General features: G+C 48.8%; 1 protein-coding gene across 1 annotated transcript; it reads left to right on the top strand.

Moving 5' to 3' along the window:
- Window positions 1-522: 522 nt before the first annotated feature.
- On the top strand, window positions 523-18425 carry LOC309799112 (solute carrier family 25 member 34-like; the record flags this gene model as incomplete). The annotated part of the gene is made up of 2 exons (XM_082612124.1): window positions 523-533; window positions 17462-18425. 2 exons carry the CDS (start codon window positions 523-525, stop codon window positions 18243-18245), a joined length of 795 nt encoding a protein of 264 aa, XP_082468250.1. The 3' UTR covers window positions 18246-18425.
- Window positions 18426-18693: the final 268 nt, after the last annotated feature.

Below are 18693 nucleotides of genomic sequence, written 5' to 3'. Positions count from 1 at the left end.
TTAGAACAATTTCTGGCACATAGTAAATACTATATAAGTATTTGCTGGTGTGTTATTATTTCATTCCCTGCTCAGCCCCTCTCTCCTCCAATCTGGAGGACAGAATCAAACACCCAGCAAATATTGACTGAGTTCCTACTACATGCTCTCTGCTGATACGCTGGTGGATAAGGCTGATGTGGGCTCTGACCTCCAGGGGCTCACTTCCAGTGAGGGTGGGTGGCCAAGGGGCTGCTGCTCCAGGACCACCGAGATGAAGCTGCCCCCGCAGTACCCACTCAGCACCCACTGCACAATGAACCACCTTTCCAGGACGCCTGTCAGAGTGATCAGCCAGGACTTGGGTCAGGGTTCCCAACACCATTTGGGCCCAAGGAATCATCTGATACTGGAAAATTCTCTCTGAGCAACTGGGGCTTCCAAGATTCTGCTGACCAGGAACTCTGAGAACCCCACTCACCCTCCCCAAACCTGACGTCCCCAGCTGTCACTTGGGACCCTGGAGAACACGTGTCTTCGAACATGTCCAGAAGGTAATGCAGAATCTAGGAGAAGGAGGGTATGGGCTGCAGGGGTGAGTGGTAGAAGAATCTCAGGAGGACCCCAAGGACAGAAAGGGACTTTGGGGTCAAGACAGAAACAGCAAGAGGAAAGAGGGACACTAAGAATCTTGAGTGTGTGTAATTAAGCACCTCTACCCCAGGCTGTGTCAAGAGAGGGTATCTTGCCTCTCGGCTGGATGGACAGGAGACCTGAGTCAGCCAGCCAGTGACTTCCTGGAGAGCCAGACATCCCAGCCTAAGCCACCCAGGAGGCAGATGGGCTCAGCCCAGTGAATGAGATTAGGTATGGTTCTGGAAGGCTGAGGGTGTCCAGGAAGTGTCAGAGTCTGCATGCCATTTCCAAAATAGTATGGGCACAAGTCTCAACTTTTGGCTCGTTGAACTTTGCGATATGATTCTGGGGTGATAGTAGTTACTAATGGTTAATATTTGCAGCATAGGGAGATGGTTAAGGGTGAGAGCCCAGACTGCCCAGTCTGACCTCAGTCGTACTGCTTAATGGTTGATTCCACCTTGAACAAATTACTTCACCTCTCTGTGCCTTAGTTTTCTCATCTGTAAAATGGGACTGATAGAATAATGGCCCCACTTCACAGAGTTGTTACCCCAAATTGTTTCCCCTTCAGCATCACTAATTCAAGCACTGTTCTCTGATTATAATCTCCTCTCCTTCTTTGCCAGTTTTCATTAGGGTCCTTCTTTAGCTTCACCAAGACCTCAAGTCCATCCACTTCTTTAACTTTCTCCCCATCCATCAGCCCTCTCTTTCTTCACTTCCCCCTTTATCCAGCATGGATTCCATAGATTTCATCACTTTACTAACATTCTGGCAATACCCCAAACTCTCCTCCCCAATGTCTTTTTTGTACTTGTTTATCAAAACCCCAGTCTCAGATGAAACCAACCCTCTGCTCTCTCTGTGCTGCACACAAATCTACAATTTCATTATCACACACTTTCCAGGACTCTTCAACTTTTCTTCATCAACTTCCCCTTCTGCTCTTCACAACTATTCAAACTTTCCCCGATCTCCTCAAAGCTCTGAGATACTTTCCTCCTCCCCACCCCCTTCAGATGACCTCATCTCCCCTTTCACAGAGAAAATGGAAGTCATCAAAAAGGAATTTCGCCTACAAACCTACCTACATGGTACCCATTCTCTTCCACTCCTGTGCTAGAGGAGGGGTCCTCCCTCCTAGCTCCCCCTGTGTTTTGGAGCCCATCCTCTCTCACCTTCTCAGGAGTCCCACTTTATTCATTGTTCTTCCTCTCTCTTCGTACCCACATACTTCTTCTTAAGAGGATGTCTCTTATGACATGTGAAGTGTAAGTCTCCCTGTTCGGGTAAACCCTCCATTGGCTACACATCTTCCTCTAGTTACAGGTCGATACCTCTCCTTGCCTTCAAAGCCAAACTGCTTGATAGAGCTGTCTTTCTGTATTTTCTCAGTATAAGTTAATGGTTAAGAATATGGGCTCTGGGGGCTTCCCTGGTGGCACAGTGGTTGAGAGTCCGCCTGCCAATGCAGGGGACACGGGTTCATGTCCCGGTCCAGGAAGATCCCACATGCCGTGGAGCGGCTGGGCCCGTGAGCCATGGCCACTGAGTCTGCGCGTCCGAGCCTGTGCTCTGCAACGGGAGAGGCCACAACAGTGAGAGGCCCGCGTACCGCAAAAAAAAAAAAAAAAAAAAAAAAAAGAATATGGGCTCTGGAGCCAGACTGCTTGGGTTTGAATTCTGGCTCCACCAGCTGTGTGACCTCAGGCAAATTACCTAATCTCTCTAAGCCTCAGTTTCCTCATCTAGGAAATGGAAATAAATGTACGTACTTCAAAGAGTTGTTGTGAGGATTAAATGTCGAGTGCTTAGAAAGGGCCTGCCCATGGTAGGTGTTTACTTCCTGTTTGCCACTGTTCAGTACTGTTCTTGCTGCTCTGATCTTTTCCTCACCTCCAGTCATTCCTCCACCCACTAGTCTGACCTCTGCCCCTTTACTCCACCCAAACAGCTCTGGCTAAAGATACTAAAGATCTCCTTCTCTCTAAATCTGAAGGGCATCTTCCCGTCTTCTTACTTAACCTCTTAGTAAGTTGACCATTCCTTCTTTCCTTAAACATTCTTTTCCTTCAACCTCTCTGAGGCTGCTTTTCCAGGTTCCACTGAACTTTTATCCTCCTGTCCCAAACATGGGTTTGAGTGATATGGCCACTGGTCACTCATTACCCTCCATGAGCCAATGTCTCCCCAGTATATATCTCCAACCCAAGGCTGTCCTCTGACCTTATAGGCAGTATCCTACTCAACATTTCCACTCAGATTTCTCAATCAGCCATGAGATCTAATATAATCAAAATGAACTCATGATCTTCTTCCCACCCCATTCCACCAAAACAAGCTGGTCCTCTTTCAGAGATCACCTCCATCCATCCAGTTTTGCAAGCCAGAAATCTGGGAGCCATCCTTTCTCCCTCTCTCTTCTTCATCCCCACCAATCACTCTCCAAGTGACTATTACCTCCTAAATAGCCTTCATCCTCCCTACTGCCTTCTCTCTAACCCAAGCAACTCTCATCTCTTTCCACTACTTGCTTACTCACTGGTCTCCAGGTTGGATCCCTCTTCTAATCCAATTTCCACACAACACCCAGACTGATCTTTTCAAAAGACAAACGTTGTTTTTGTCTGCCTCTTGGCCCTCATCTCTTCCATGCTGACTTCTTCTTGGGCTCCAGGTGATGGTGTTGGCAAAATAGTTGCCACAGCTCCAGGCCTCACATTCTCTGCCTTTGAGTCCAACGCCTCTTGTCCAGAATTCCCTGCAAAGTCCCATAGTGTCTCAGTAGCTCTGATCAGACTATGTGCCTATCCTCAAACCAATCGTGGTGGCCAGGGAGATGCAATGTTATGAGTGGCTTAGCATGGGTTATGGGCCCACCCCTGGAGTTGAGGAATAGACTCCAACTAAATCACATGGACTAAAAAACAGTGTGGGATGGATTTCCAAATGGCTGTTTCTGCAAGGAGAATCAATGGCTACTAAACAGCAAAAAAACAGATGGCCATCACTACAGTCGCTAGTACAATTAATCGTGGTGCATCAGTATATCCCAGAGTGTGTTCAGTTGAATACTAACCTCTCAAAATCCTCTGGGATAGGGGTTAGGGGAGAAAAAGTTATTCATGGGTAAATAAGTTTGGGAAAAATTGAATCTATCCCTGCTGCCCTTAGGGATGCACGGTGCATATTAGCATATTAAGGGCACTGAAATCTCCTACAGCCACAAAACCTGTCTGGCTTTATTTAACCCAGCATTTCCTAAATATATTTGAGCGTCCACCTCTTTCCCCGTTTTATGCTACAGAATTAATTTTGAAAAATCTCACTGTGTTATTTTTTTGTCTACTTTTTGAGTTATTCTCTCTTCCCTCACTTTCAGCTGTGATTTCCTGCTGCTCTGGGTGCTTTTGCTTCTAGAAGCCTCTCTCTCCCTCCTCTTTCTACTTCTAAATCTTCTGGAGGCTGGACAAACAAGAATAGGGACCATCAAAACTATTTGTAGGGGCTTCCCTGGTGGCACAGTGGTTGAGAGTCTGCCTGCCGATGCAGGGGACACGGGTTCATGCCCTGGTCCGGGAAGATCCCACATGCCGCGGAGCGGCTGGGCCCGTGAGCCATGGCCACTGAGCCTGCGCGTCCGGAGCCTGTGCTCCACAATGGGAGAGGCCACAACAGTGAGAGGCCCGTGTACCACAAAAAAAAACAAAAACAAAAAACTATTTGTAAAGTAAGAGAAAGGAGCTGTGAGTGAGGTTGTGATGCACCCTCCTGTGAGTCCAATATGTAGATTCTGTGGTATTTTGTCTTTGTGGGTCTGATTCTCTGAGCTCCTGATCCTTGGCTGTGTTCTGGAAAGATGGAGTTTTCAGAGAGCTGAGTTCTGGATATGAGACTGCTCTTCTCCACTGACCCCTCTCAAGTGTAAAGCAGAGTTTAAGAGAGATTCTGGAGCTCTGGACGTGTGTGTGTGTGTGTGTGTGTGTGTGTGTGTGCATAAGCATACCTGCATGTATATGCATATATGAAAGGGTGCCTTTGGAGGAGAAGACAGACATATAAAGGGATGGCTATATGTGTATAAGAGAAAGGCAGAAAGAGACTTGACCCATCTTAACCAGAGGAAGGGTATGCAGATAAACACAAGGCATAGAGCTATCATGACATATTTCCGAAATCCGAAAGCAGGCGTCATGGACTTCTCTGGTCTGATAGGTGGGTTTCTCCTCGATCTGTCTTGCAAACCTATGCATGATCTGATACGTAATCTGACCCACACATAGGCCTGTGGTCTGACTTGCGCTCCAATACAGTCCATCGCAGCTCCACCCAGAGACCGACTGTCCAAAATCGGGCCAGGCACAGGACAGGCGGCTTGCTGGGCTGGGCTGCACAGTCCTTCTGCAGTCTATCCAGGCCCCCTTTCAGGAGAGAGGCGTCGGCGGGCCCTGTGAGTTATGACTTTTATTATGTAGAAAACAGGCACATTAACTTCAGGTCCCTTGAAAAATGTGGTCCTGTAATCAGAGGCTGTGTCTGTCCTGATGCACGGTGGCACCAGGCCAGAAAAGTGCAGGGATGAAATAAACATTTAGAAAGACAACTGCATTTGCAGATCTAAGAATTGAGTTATATTCATCTCTGACAGCTTCCTGAATCAAAGCCCACATCTCCACCCGGCAAAACTGGGACCTGGCCCTTTAACTAGACTACATTTCACATAATTAAAGACTCACAAAATTAAATGGCCTCCATGGAAAGTGGCTTTCAGTGGACTAAATGCCGGGAGCAATCTCCTCGCCAGAGTGGAAAAGTGACACTAGCTTGCAGATCAATATCATCTCTGTTATTAATATCAAAAGCACATTACTTTGTTTTTGCCTGGCTCCCCTCCAAGCCTCCGGCCCTGCCGCGGAGCAGCCATTTGCTCAGGCCATAATTTACTTTGGTGAGTTTTTAAGGTATTGTTTTGTCAGGACCAATCACCGTGACGTTATAAATGGCTGGGAGGACTTGCGCTCCCCCTCAGTGGCATATGCAGCGAAATTAATTTTTAAAAGTTTCACGTCAATTACTCCTGTCCTTGAGTTATGCAAGAGGACAAAGGAGCAGAGACGTAAGGACGTGAGTGATCTCAAACAGATGAGGTAACGACACACAGAAGCCGGGGATGCAGACCAGAGCAGACATTACACTATCTTTAATTGATGCATTGAATTAAACAATGCTAAAGCCAAATAAATATTGACCACTTAGCAAAGGAACCATTGATTTTTACAATGGACAACAATGCCATCCTCCACTTGGCTGGTTGGGGGTTTCAAGCTCGGGTCTTGTGGATTCCAGGACAGTCCCTTGGCTGGACTACGCTGAGATGCCATGGCTCTCTGGTGGGACTTTGCAAAATGGGTATAAATGTTTTCGCTGTTTCTTGCTCTGCCTGGCTTGTGTTCTCTCACTCTGGTCTTTGCATGTCTTCCTCCTGGTGCTTGCTTTTAAGGAGACTCCAGGCTGGCTCTGCCATCCTCCACTTCGGTGTTGGCAGCCAGGACGGAGGCATAGGCACACGGTCCCCTGACCCCAAGGGCTCCACGTATTTCCCGTCCTCCTCCTACACCACCTCCCTGAACCTAAAGAAATAGCTCACCTACAGGAGAGTTTCAGGGCAGGAAAATGCTCCATATGATCCTGTAATGATGGATACATGTCATCATACATTTGCCCAAACCCGTAGAATGTGCAATACCAAGAATAAACCCTAATGGGAACTATGGACCATCAGTGATTATGATATGTCAATGCAGGTTCATCAATTGTAACAAAAGTATCACTCTGGGACGGGGGGGATGTTGATAATGAGGGCGGCTATGCTTGTGTAGGGGTGGGGGGTATGGGAAATCTCTGCACTATCCCCTTAATTTTGCTGTGAACCTAAAACTGCTCTAAAAAAGAAATTTTTTTTAATGGCTCACCTTCAGCCCTGAGCACAAAAATCACCTCTCATATCTTGCTTTGCTTGAAAATCAGGGCAAGGAGGGGGATACAGGAAGGGGGACACAGATCTGTGTCTGGAGAAAGAAAGGGGTGTCCAACTTATAGAACACCCTGGATGCACCCAGTGCTACACCAGACGCTATGCAGACATTATCTCCATTAATTCTCCCAGAGACTTGAAAGATTCAGACTTGAAAATGAGCAGCAACTTTCAGGAATGGGCATCTAAAACCAATGGGCCTAGAAGTGGACTTCCTCAACCTCACAAACACCAGCTGCTGGAAAACTTCCACGCTTCTCCTGCTAGAATGCAGGCTCCATGAGTGTGGGGACTTGTCTGTTTTTTTCCACTGTATCCCCAGTGCCTGGCACAGTATTTGCACACGGTAGGTGCCTAGTGACTATTTGTGGACTGAATGACAATTACAAGAGAGGCAGTGAGTAGTAAAATTTAACATCATTCTTAAGACAGGTCACCACCTGGCACCCCATCACACGGAACCACCTGCCAGGATGCCTCCAACCTGAAGGAGTGAAACAAGGAACAAGGCCAAGGTAGGATGAAGGCAATCAGCAATCAAATAGGGCCACCGGGCTTTGGCGAACTACCTTACATATATTAGGGTCCCCATTTCACAGATGAGAAAACTGAGGCTCAAAGCAACTAAATAACTTGTCCAGGGACTTAGCATCTTCACCCAATCATCAGTGACAACTGCACATTTCAGTTAACCAGTTGTTTCCCCACATCTCAAAACTGGGCATCACAGTGATCAAATATGCAGATTTAGGGCTTCCCTGATGGCGCAGTGGTTGAGAGTCCGCCTGCCGATGCAGGGGACACGGGTTTGTGCCCCGGTCTGCGAAGATCCCATGTGCCGCGGAGCGGCTGGGCCCGTGAGCCATGGCCTCTGAGCCTGCGCGTCTGGAGCCTGTGCTCTGCAACAGGAGAGGCCACAACAGTGAGAGGCCCGCGTACCGCCAAAAAAAAAATGCAGATTTGGAACATGATTTTTAGTATTTACCAGGAGGGTGCCAGGTCTTGTGCACTTAGTCCAATTTGCACCATGCCCACAGGCACTTCCTGGAGACTGTGGGTGTGCAGGCAGCTCAGTGCCCGGGGTGGGCTGGGGGAAGGGGAGGGGAGCCAGATGCCTCCTGCAGGGAAACACACAGGCCTTAGCCCACTCTACCTGCTCCACGTGGTGGGAAGAGATGCAGCTGAGTTTGGTGGAGGGAGTTAGAGGGAGACAGCTTTTAAATACGTTCCTAGCTTAATAAGGAAACGCACAGTTCTTCTATACCCATAGGTTAATTAGAACAAAATCAGGCAGGCTATATGGTGTTCAGTGAAAAATAAAGGTTTACAACCAAGTATTTACTGAAAGTATTCTAACAAATGTCTTCTTTCTAACCCAAGTATTTACAAGAAGTATTTTTTAAAATGTATTCTTCTTTAACAAACATTCATGGTCTCAAGGTAACAAGAGAACAGTCCTTGAGAGAGAGAGAGCTATTCACATGTTGACGATCACAGACTATTGCTGCTTTTAGTAAATACTTAGAAACTTAACCTTCAGATGTCAAAATTCCTAGTAAGTATAGATTTAATGTGAATGTTATGGTAAATAGTATGTTACCATACTTCTCATCATATTATCTGTTTAAACAAAGGGTGCTTGCCCATCTAGTGCTTTTGCCAGTGATGGGGATGCTTAGGGAGTTCTTATCAACCAGAAAGCATCTGTCAGTCACGCAACCTGGGCCAGCCTGGTGCAGGGCCCTGGCTCTCAGACCTAAGGCAGCCACGGTCCTGTGCTTGAGGAGCTCCTTGTCCAGCCAGGAGAGGGACCCGGAAACAGGCATCAGGGTTTCTGCTCACGGCTGGAAGTAGGGAAAGGCAGTGTGAACTTGAACTCACCCCGCCTTCAGGGAAGGGGGAGGGAACCCCAGGGAGTGTGTCTGGGAGCTGAGCCCGGAAGAGTGAATTGGAATGCTCTCTAGAAGTAAAGGGAAAGGCATTCTTGGCAGAAGGATTTGCCGGTGCAAAGACCTAGAGGCACAACAGTGTACAGTATATGTGGAGAAGCGTTTGGTGAGGGTTAGGATTTGTGGCTGTCTTGGGAATCTACTTCCTGTTCTCAACACGGAAGGAAGAGTGAACCTTTACAAATGTCAATGGGACCATGCTTCTCCCCTGATCCAACCCCCCAAGAACTTCCCATTGCACTTAAGGTAAAATCTAAAGTCTGACCGTGACCTACAAGCCTCTGCATGATCTGACCCTTGCCCACCTCTCCCCCTGGCCACCCACCACTCTGCCCCTCACTCCCCAAGCTCCAGCCTCACTTCTGTTCCTTGAGTTGGTACAGTTCATTCCTACCGCTGAGCCTTGGCACTTCCTTCTCCCTTGGTATGAGGTGTTCTTCCTCCAGATCTTCCTTCAGTAGGCTTCTCATTCAAGTCTTGGTTCAAAAGTCCCTTATATGCTAAGCAAGCAATACACACACACACACACACACACACACACACACCATGCCCTCAGTCACTTCCTGTCACACCAACTTGCTTTACTGATATCAAGGTACATGTCACCCCCTAAAATCCTCTTGTTTATCCACTGGTTCATGGTCCCCTCCAGGAGGACAATGGCCTGGTCTGCTGTGTTCACTGCTGTGTTCCCAGCCCCTGGAACAGTACCCAAAGCATACCAGGTACTCAAAAAATACTTGTTGAATGAGTGAGTAAAGAGCCTGGAGAAGTCTTTGGGCTCCAAATCTGGGGACCTTTGAGAGGCAAGGAAAGCAGAAGAGGAGGCTCTTTCACCCCCATGCCCAAGGGGTGGGGAGGACGGGAGGAAGCCCTAGAAGATGGACGGTGGGACAGAGGCAAGTTTGAGAGCAACTGGATCAAATCCAAGTGGGACCTGATTCATCCATCACAAGCCAGTAGGCAGATCCCCACTTCCCTGAAGCTCAAAGGAGGGGAGTGGGCTTGACCCTGAGACAGAGAGGAGGGAATGTGGGTGAAGCTGAAGGAGACCTTGGGGATCACCTGGCACACAGCCTACTGGCCCCTCCCCCACCACGAACATCTCTGCAACCCAGTGAGGGGAGTGAGGTCTGAACTGTGTCTGAGGCCCAAGAGACTTTAGGACCAGCCAGACTGAAACGTTCACATCCTCTAACCAGCCTTGCCCTTTCTTGCTGCCATGCTGTTCCCTCTCCCTGGAACAGGATTCCCCATGGTTTACCTGGCAAATCCCTTCTCATTCTCCAAATGTCAGTTTAGAAATCCCCTCCTCTAGGGAGCCTCCCTGCCACTTCCCTGCCCCCTGCCAGGCTGGATTTGAAGAGCTTCTCTCAGTAGAGCTATTATCATCCTGTATCTTGTTTGCCTGCCTCTGGAATCACACACACACCAGGGCTGAAGTTTCAGCTCAGCCAATTGCTGCTCAACCTCTTTGAGCCTCAGTTTCCACATCTATAAAACTGGAGAACTAAGATATATCTTGCAAGTGTGTTGGGAGGATTATTTGGCATGGTGTCTGTAGCTGGTGAGTCAGAGGCTTTTAATAAATACTAGATATGATAATGAGGAAGAAGAAAATTTCCTGAATCTCCCCCAGATGGCTAATAGGTGGGCAGCTGGGCTGTGGTTAAAAAAACAAAACAAAACAAAAACCTGCCAGACTTGGACTTGGAATCTGAAACCCTGGCCCTGCCACTATCAGTGTGATTTGAGTAGGTGTCAAACTCCTTTTCAGCTTCCACTGTTCCTCTGCACAGTTGGAACTCCAAATACCTTCCTCACGGGGTTGTGGTAGGTTTACATTTATTCTATCATTTTTCAAGTATGTGAAGAACACCTCTATGTGCCTAGCACTGGGCTCGGTACTAGGGTCAGACATACTGTGAACAGACTCTGATCTTTGTGTTCATGGCGGACAGGGGCATCAGACTAGCCATGAGGACACTCTAGCACATGCGTGCTTGCGTTCTGCTGTATTTATTCAGCACCTACTATGTGCCAAGCTGGGAGCAAACACAGGTAAGGCTCCTGCCTGAATAGTATTAAAAAATAATGGTGACTATTCATTGAGCATTCACTGCATGACCTTGGGCTTCAATTCTTTAAGCTTCCTAAACATAGATGCAACTCACAGCTACCTCATGGAGTGGCAGTGAAGATTATGTGAATTAATGCATGTGAAGCTCAGAACAGAGGTCCTGGCACCTCGTAAGTGGTCAGTAAATGGAAGCCCTAATCCTATTTATTAGCTCACTAGGTAGCAGCCTTGTGTTTAGACCTTTATGTGCCTTATCGCATTTAATCATTTAATCTGGGGTGATAAGTACTAAGATAGTACACGTGAAATCGCCTATAAACTTAAAAGCCTTTACACATGTGAGTATGTGTTAATGTTTCAGGGGGACAGCGGAGGACTGTGGGATGGGATGAAGCAATATCAGCTAGAAATGCTTCCAGAAGGTGAGCCTGGATAGGGTGATGGGGAGCAGGGATGAGTGGGGCTGAGCATCAGAAAGCAGGGGGGCCAGCCTCTCTCCTACAAACTGAGCCACCGGGGCGTTTCTGCTGCTGCAGAAGGCCGGATTCAAGCAGGGCAATTTAAAAACATGTAAAAGGCATAAAGCAAGAGCAGCTGTGCACAGCTGCTGTGGAACGCTCCATCACTGCCTCGCTGTGGACTCTAAATGACAATAAACCTTCCACCCCTTATAAATTAAGCAGACTTTCAAAAAAGCCATATCTCCTCCTGCAACTTTTTATGGCTGTTTGGCAACTTTAATCATTTTGCAAAATGCAATTCCTGGCCATAAATTCTCTCCCAAGTACAGATTTAGGGAGATGTAGAGGACTGTGGCGGGTTGATAGGTAAGTTTTAATCTGACAAGGCCAAACAGTCTATTAGATTTATAGGGGGGCAGCACATACCCTGTACTTATACCAGGCCCGACCTCCAGGGAATCTCGGATGTGAAGAGGGGAGATGGCAGGAAGGAGGCAGGTGGGGCAGCGGCAGAGGCAGACTGGAACCCCCTGCGTGTGCCAGCCCCTGGCCCCGGCCTTTCAGTCACAGGCCATGGTGATTTCCCACAACGGTGCAAAGACCTTGGGTGCCAAGTCGCGGAAGCCCGTGATGGATGCACGTGCTCTGGCCACGGCTGGTGCCTGTCCAGAGAAGCTGAGCTCTTTGGAAAGAGATCACATATCCCTGAACAGGGTAGAGAGTGAGTGAGAAGGCAGTAGATTTCATTCAATTATGCATTCACAAATATCTAGTCCACGTTTGTGCTATGTATGAGGTTCGGGGGACAGGACCATGGACAGCGTGCGGGTTGTACCCTGTGCATGCACCTGGCTAGGAGAGCCCCCGGGGGGAAGGACGGGAGCTGCCATATGCCACAGCACAGGCTGCTTCAGCCCAGAGGAAGGAGAGCCTTTCCTGACTGGGCTGCCCAGGACCATCCCTCTCCTCTCACTGCGCTGCTAGCCTCCCGGCAGCCCGGCTCTGATCATGGGGTTCTCACAGTCTAACAGGACCCCAAAGAGCACACTGGCAATCTGCAGGCTGAAGGTTTTATGGGGTCAGCACAGTGTTTTAAAATTTCTCAACTGGAAACAGGTTTTCCTTTGCCATCACACCTTATTATCTTACACTCAGAGAATTCCTTTACTTTAGTTCCTGGCCCCTAAGGGCACGTGAGTCTGAGACCCCTGGAAGAGGGCGAACAGTGGTGATGGAGAAGTAAAGGATGTCACAGGAGCACCAGGCACAGCACCCAACCCGAACCCCCATGGAAGTGTGGTGGGCAGAGGAGGATTCCTACAACAAATTATAATAAACTGAGTGGCTTAAACTACAGAAACATATTTCTCAGTTCTGGAGGCTAGGAAATCCAAGATCAAGGTGCTGGCAGAGTCACTGTCTGGTGAGGGTCCCTTTTCAGGTTTGTAGACAGCCATCATGTCACTGTGTCCTCACTTGGCAGAAAGGCTGAGGGTGCTCTCTGGGGTCTTTTTTATAAGGGCACTAATCCCATTCATGAGGGCTCCACCCTCATGACCTCATCTAATCCTAATTACCTCCCAAAGGCCCCACCTCTGAATCTACTTCTGAATACCATTGCACAGAGGGAAAGGGAAGTAGATGTCAACATATGAATTTGGGGGGTGGGGGGACACAAACATTCAGTCCATAACTAATCCCCTAAACTGTGAATATGTTATATGGCAAATGGGGAACTTAGGTTGCAGATGGAATTAAGTTTGCAAATCAGCTGACTTTAAAGTAGGGAGATTATTCTGGGTTATCTGGGAGGGCCCAGTATAATCACAAGGGTCCTTAATAGTGGAATCAAGAGGCAGAAGAAGGGCTTCCCTGGTGGCGCAGTGGTTGAGAGTCCACCTGCCGATGCAGGGGACATGGGTTTGTGCCCCGGTCCGGGAGGATCCCACATGCTGCGGAGCGGCTGGGCCCGTGAGCCATGGCTGCTGAGCCTGCACGTCCAGAGCCTGTGCTCCGCAGCGGGAAAGGCTGCAGCAGTGAGAGGCCTGCATACCGCAAAAAAAAAAAAAAGAGGCAGAAGAAGAGTCAATGTCACAGTGATGGGATGTGAGAAAGACTGGACTGACTTTGAAGATGGAGGATGGGGCCACAAGCCAAGGAATGCAAGTGGCCTCTAGAAACTGGAAAAGACAAAAAAAAAAAAAAATCATTCTCCCTAGATCCTCTAGAAGGAAACATAGTCCTGCCAACACCTTGATTATGGCACAGTAAGACCCATCTCAGACTTCTGACCCCCAGAACTGTAAGATAATAAATTTGTGTTGTTTAAGCTACTAAATTTGTGGTAATTTATTATAGAAGCAATAGGAAATAAGTGACTTTTAAGCTGAGGCCCAAGAGATCAATAGCTTTGGGATGGGAGTGATTCAGGCGAAGGAAACACACCCAGTGTCATCCCCCTGTCTCCCCATTTTGTGTCCTGTGCTCTGGGACTTGGGTTGGGTTATCCAGGGGATGTGAAGTGTTTGTGGATCTGGCCTCCATGTGGGTGCAGAGTGCAAGCAGAGACTGCCAAAGGAGGCCGAGCCACCAGTGAGTTATTTTGAGGTCATGTTTATTAGGCTTTGTACCAGGACCTGTACTCAGTATCGACAAGCAGCCCTGTGAGACTAGATCTCACAGCAGCTAAGAGTCTGGCGTCTGGATCCAGAGTACATGGTTCTCAAGCAAACTCCACCTGCTACTAACTATATAGCTGTAACTTTGCCTCTTGTGCTGCCATTCCTTCATCAGTACAGTGGTGATAATTATAGCACATCATGGTGTTGTTCGGAAGATCAAAAGAGAGAGTTCATGAAAAGCACTTAGAACAGTGCCTGGCACCGGGTAGATGCAGGCTGTCATTGTCAGGTATGTTGGACAGACTTGAAGGTGATCCCCACCTCCTGGTTCATGCCCTCATGCAATCCCCTCCCACCAGTGTGGGCAGAACTGGGACTTGCTTCTAACCAATAGAATATGGCAAAGATGATGCACTGTCACTCCCGTATAATACGTTACATTATATGTTACTTTATAACATATACATTATACGTTATATTATACAGACCTTCCTCAACTTATGATGATTCAACTCGTGATTTTTTGACTTTACGATGGTGTGAAAGCAATACACATTCAATAGAAACATTACTTCGAATTTTGAATTTTGATCTTTCCCCAGGCTGGCAATACATGATACATTACTCTCTCCTGATGCTGGGCAGTGGCAGTGAGCTGCATCTCCTGGTCAGCCACACAATCAGAAGGGTAAACAACTGATACACTTACAACCATTCTGTACCCAGACAACCATTCTCTTTTTCCCTTTCAGTACAGTATTCAATAAATTACGAGACACTTAAGACTTTATTGTAAAATAGGTTTTGTGTTAGATGATTTTGCCCAACTGTAGGCTAATGGAAGTGTTCTGAGCATGTTTAAGGTAAGCCAGGCTAAGCGATGATGTTTGATAAGTTAGGTGTATTAAATGCATTTTCAACTTCAGATATTTTCAACTTATGATGCGTTCATCAGGACATAACCCCACCATAAGTCGAGGAAGATCTGTATAAGACTCCACCTTTGCAGGCTGGAGATAGAGGCTCTCCCTGCAGGTTTGATGAAGTAGATGACCATGTGGGAGAAGCCCACATGACAAGGAGCTGGGGCCACATCTAGGAACTGAGGGCCACCTCTAGCAGACAACAAGCGAGTAGTCAGGGCCTCCAGTCCTACAGCAGCAAGAAAGTGAATTGTGCCAACAATCTGTGTAAGCTTGGAAACAGACTCTTCTGCAGTCGAGCCTCCAGATGAGAACACATTCCGCTGACACCTTGATTGTAGCCTGTGAGGCCCTCAGAAGACATTCCAACTAAACCATGCCTGAACCCCTAACTCACAGAAACTGAGAAACTTATGTTGTTTAAAGACACTAAGTTTGTGGTAATTTGTTAGAATTTGTGCAGAAATAGACAAGTGGTATATCAGTTGAGTACTAGTATTTTTCCCATTTTACAAACGGGAAACTACAATTTGTAGGTAGTGAGTACCTTCCCCATGGTCACATATCTGATTAGAGGCACAGCCAGAATTCAAGCCCAGGACTGTCTAATTCCAGAACCCTCGCTCTTAATCACTGCTCCAGGCTGTCTCCCTCCCTCCAGGGTAGCCAGAGCTCATCCTGTCACCAGCACTTCAGGCTCCCTCAGCTGCTTCTTACGTTTCCTCTTCTTCCTTCTCCTCCCCATCCTCCTCCAATCTTTTGTCTTCTCCCTCAAATTCCTTTCTCCCCTTTCTCCTCTTTCCCCTCCATTCCCCACTGTGGGATAGTTGCCTTGTCACAGTCCCTGCCTTCCCAAATCTCTCCCTGCAGGGAGCCCTCTAGGACCATCCCTAGAAGAAACAAATGGGGAATCTACAGCAGCTTCAACCCACCTGGCCAGGACCTAGATGCCCATAACCCTCTCCCCTGACCCTAACAGACAGCCTGAGCTCTTCTTCCAAAGAGCCAGAAGCAGAACCCCCGAGGTTGGGCCCCAAGGTTCAGGGACAGCCCACCACACATGCCCCACACCCGTACCTGCAGCTCCAGGTGCAGAAAACAGGTAAGAACCTCTGCCCCCTCTACTCCAGCCCGTCTGCAGGTCTCTGGCCCCACTCCCTTAGCAGGAAAGGAAGAGGGACTTCTTTAAAGATAGAACAGAATAAAATATACATAAGCATTCGTCAAATGAAATTAATGCTTCCAATATTGTTTTAGTCTTGCTCATATGCATCAAGCGTTTATGATATTGCAGTTTATCACGTGGGGATATTGCAGTTATATATTAGCTGACTATCTGGTGGCCACTCCAACAGCTCTCTCTGGACCCCGGGTCACCCTTCACAGGCAAAGTCAGACTTGCTGACATCCATCTCCTTCCTCTGCCGACACATCCCCAGATGCTGATAAAAGGCCTTGCCCCCAACAATATATGAATATTTAAATGACAGTTAATTATTCAGCATATAATGATATTATTAGCATCCACTTCAGGGCTGGCTGTGGGCCCAGCTAAGCCTATCCCACACAAAAGGGTTCTACAGAAAAGACCAAATGCAGGCAAACTCCATGTCTGCTGCATCTGCAGGAGCCCTTTGTTATTTGGGGGAGACGTCAACTCACAAAAACGATGGTCAGGATCTCCCCCACCTGCTCTGTGTCAAGTCATGTGCTGGGTGTAAGGAGGAGATTTAACCAACATAGTCTCTGTTCACATGTGCTTACATGTTCACCCTGCCAAGCACTTCATGTAAGCTTCACTGGATCCATAAAACAGCCTTATGAAGTCAGGACCACTATTATCCCCTTTTCTTATAAATGAGGAAACTAAAGCTTAGAGCAGCAAAGTGGCATGCACAAGGTCACACAGTAAGTGAAGGGGCTGGGACCTGGGATTTCAACCTAGACAGCCTGACCCTGAGCCCCTCACTCTACCAGCCATGAGCACAGCTTAAGCTCCCAGACAACAGGAAGGATGTGATGCCACAGAGATGCAAGCAAGGGCTCTGAGATCTGCAAGAGAGGATGAATGGAGATGAGGCAGAAAAAGCTTCTAGGAAAAGGTAACATTGGAGCTGGACCTTGAAGAATGATTGGGCATGAGGCTGGGTCGGGTAAGGGGTGGGTAATAGAGAAGGCATCCTGACAGAGGGAACAGCACAGGCAAAAGCTTAGGAGAGAAAAGGTGCTCTGAAAATAGTGAGACTCTGGAATAACTACAACACAAGATTTGTGTGGGTATTTGTATTTGTAATGGGAAGGCAATTTGGGAACAGATCAAGGAGGGCATAGGGAGCGAACTAAAGGGTTTGGGTTTTATCCTGAGGACACCGAGAATCATGTGAGGTTGTGGTAGACTGCAAAAAGAATGACACTTTGCCCCTTCCCATAAAGAGGTGGAGTCTCTTTCTTTACCCCAATCTCCCCATTGCATCTGGGTGTGGTCATATGACTTGCTTTGGTGACTGGGACACTAGCAAAGGTGATGCAAGCAGATGTGTAAAGTATATGCAACACGTTTGTAAAGTGCTTGAATATTGGGGGCAGCAGCTGGGTTTGCGGCAAGAATCACGGCTTGCAAGCTGCCCTGGGCGGTCTCGTCTTCCTGCAGCTTGTAGACCCTCAGGCTTAGGAGTTGTTCCAAGCACACAAACTTGAGAGAGTAAGGTGTTCTTGAGACCATCTGTACCGAATCCATGACTGAACCCAGTGAAAACCTCTATATAAATGTTTAAGGACCTATCCTCGGCACTACCGGGGCTTTGTGGCCTCCGTCGTCGCTATCGCCCGTGCAGATGGGCTGTGCGGCCTGCAGAAGGGGCTGGCTGCCGGTCTCCTCTACCAGGGCCTCATGAACGGTGTCCGCTTCTACTGCTACAGCCTGGCATGCCAGGCCGGGCTCGCCCAGCAGCCGGGTGGCACCGTGGTGGCGGGCGCTGTGGCAGGGGCACTGGGAGCCTTCGTGGGGAGCCCTGCTTACCTGGTCAAAACGCAGCTGCAGGCCCAGACGGTGGCCGCGATGGCTGTGGGACACCAGCACCCTCACCAGAGCGTCCTGGATGCCTTGGGGACCATCTGGCGGCAGCGGGGCCTGGCGGGGCTGTGGCAGGGTGTGGGTGGGGCCGTGCCCCGGGTCATGGTCGGCTCGGCTGCTCAGCTGGCCACCTTCGCCTCCGCCAAGGCCTGGGTGCAGGAACAACAGTGGCTCCCAGAGGACAGCTGGCTGGTGGCCCTGGCCGGGGGCATGATCAGCAGCGTAGCTGTGGTCACAGTCATGACCCCCTTCGACGTGGTCAGCACACGGCTGTACAATCAGCCTGTGGACGGAGCGGGCAGGGGCCGGCTGTATGGCGGCCTCGCCGACTGCCTGGTGAAGATCTGGCGGCAGGAGGGCCCCCTGGCGCTCTACAAGGGTCTGGGCCCCACCTACCTGCGCCTGGGTCCCCACACCATCCTCAGCATGCTGTTCTGGGATGACCTCCGGAAACTGGTCATGCGGGCCCAGCACCAGGGCAGCTAGGCGGCGTCCTTCACCCTGACACAGCTGGGCCCTTGGCAGGAAGCGACGGCCCGCTCCACCTGGGAATGGCCGTCCAGGAACCCGCCCAGGCCCAGGCCCTGCCGCAGGTTCAGGGAGCGTGTAGACAGCTGTGGTCAACCCAGCCCTGTGGCCCACCCAGGGCCAATGTATCTGCCCTGAATCACCACCCACTCTGTTCTCCAGAAAGCTTCTCTTCCCTCTCTGTCCTGGATAACCTTATCTCATTGTTAAAATAACCACTTCAGGGTGTGAACATCGCCATGAGCTGGGCCAGTTACACACGCCAGCTCGCTTAGTCCTCACACAGTACGAGATGGTAAAATGCTCTGTTACTGATTCGGAAGCAGGGGCTCAGAAAGGTGAAGTGCTTTGACCAAAGCCACACAGCTTTGAAGGGGCAGAGAACCCAGCTCTGCCCAGCCCAGAC

Source organism: Mesoplodon mirus (assembly GCF_964341445.2).
Source record: "Mesoplodon mirus genome assembly, chromosome: 3".
Lineage (NCBI taxonomy): Eukaryota > Metazoa > Chordata > Mammalia > Artiodactyla > Ziphiidae > Mesoplodon > Mesoplodon mirus.
Note: the sequence above shows the minus strand (reverse complement) of the source record. Positions and strands in the feature narration are given on the sequence as shown.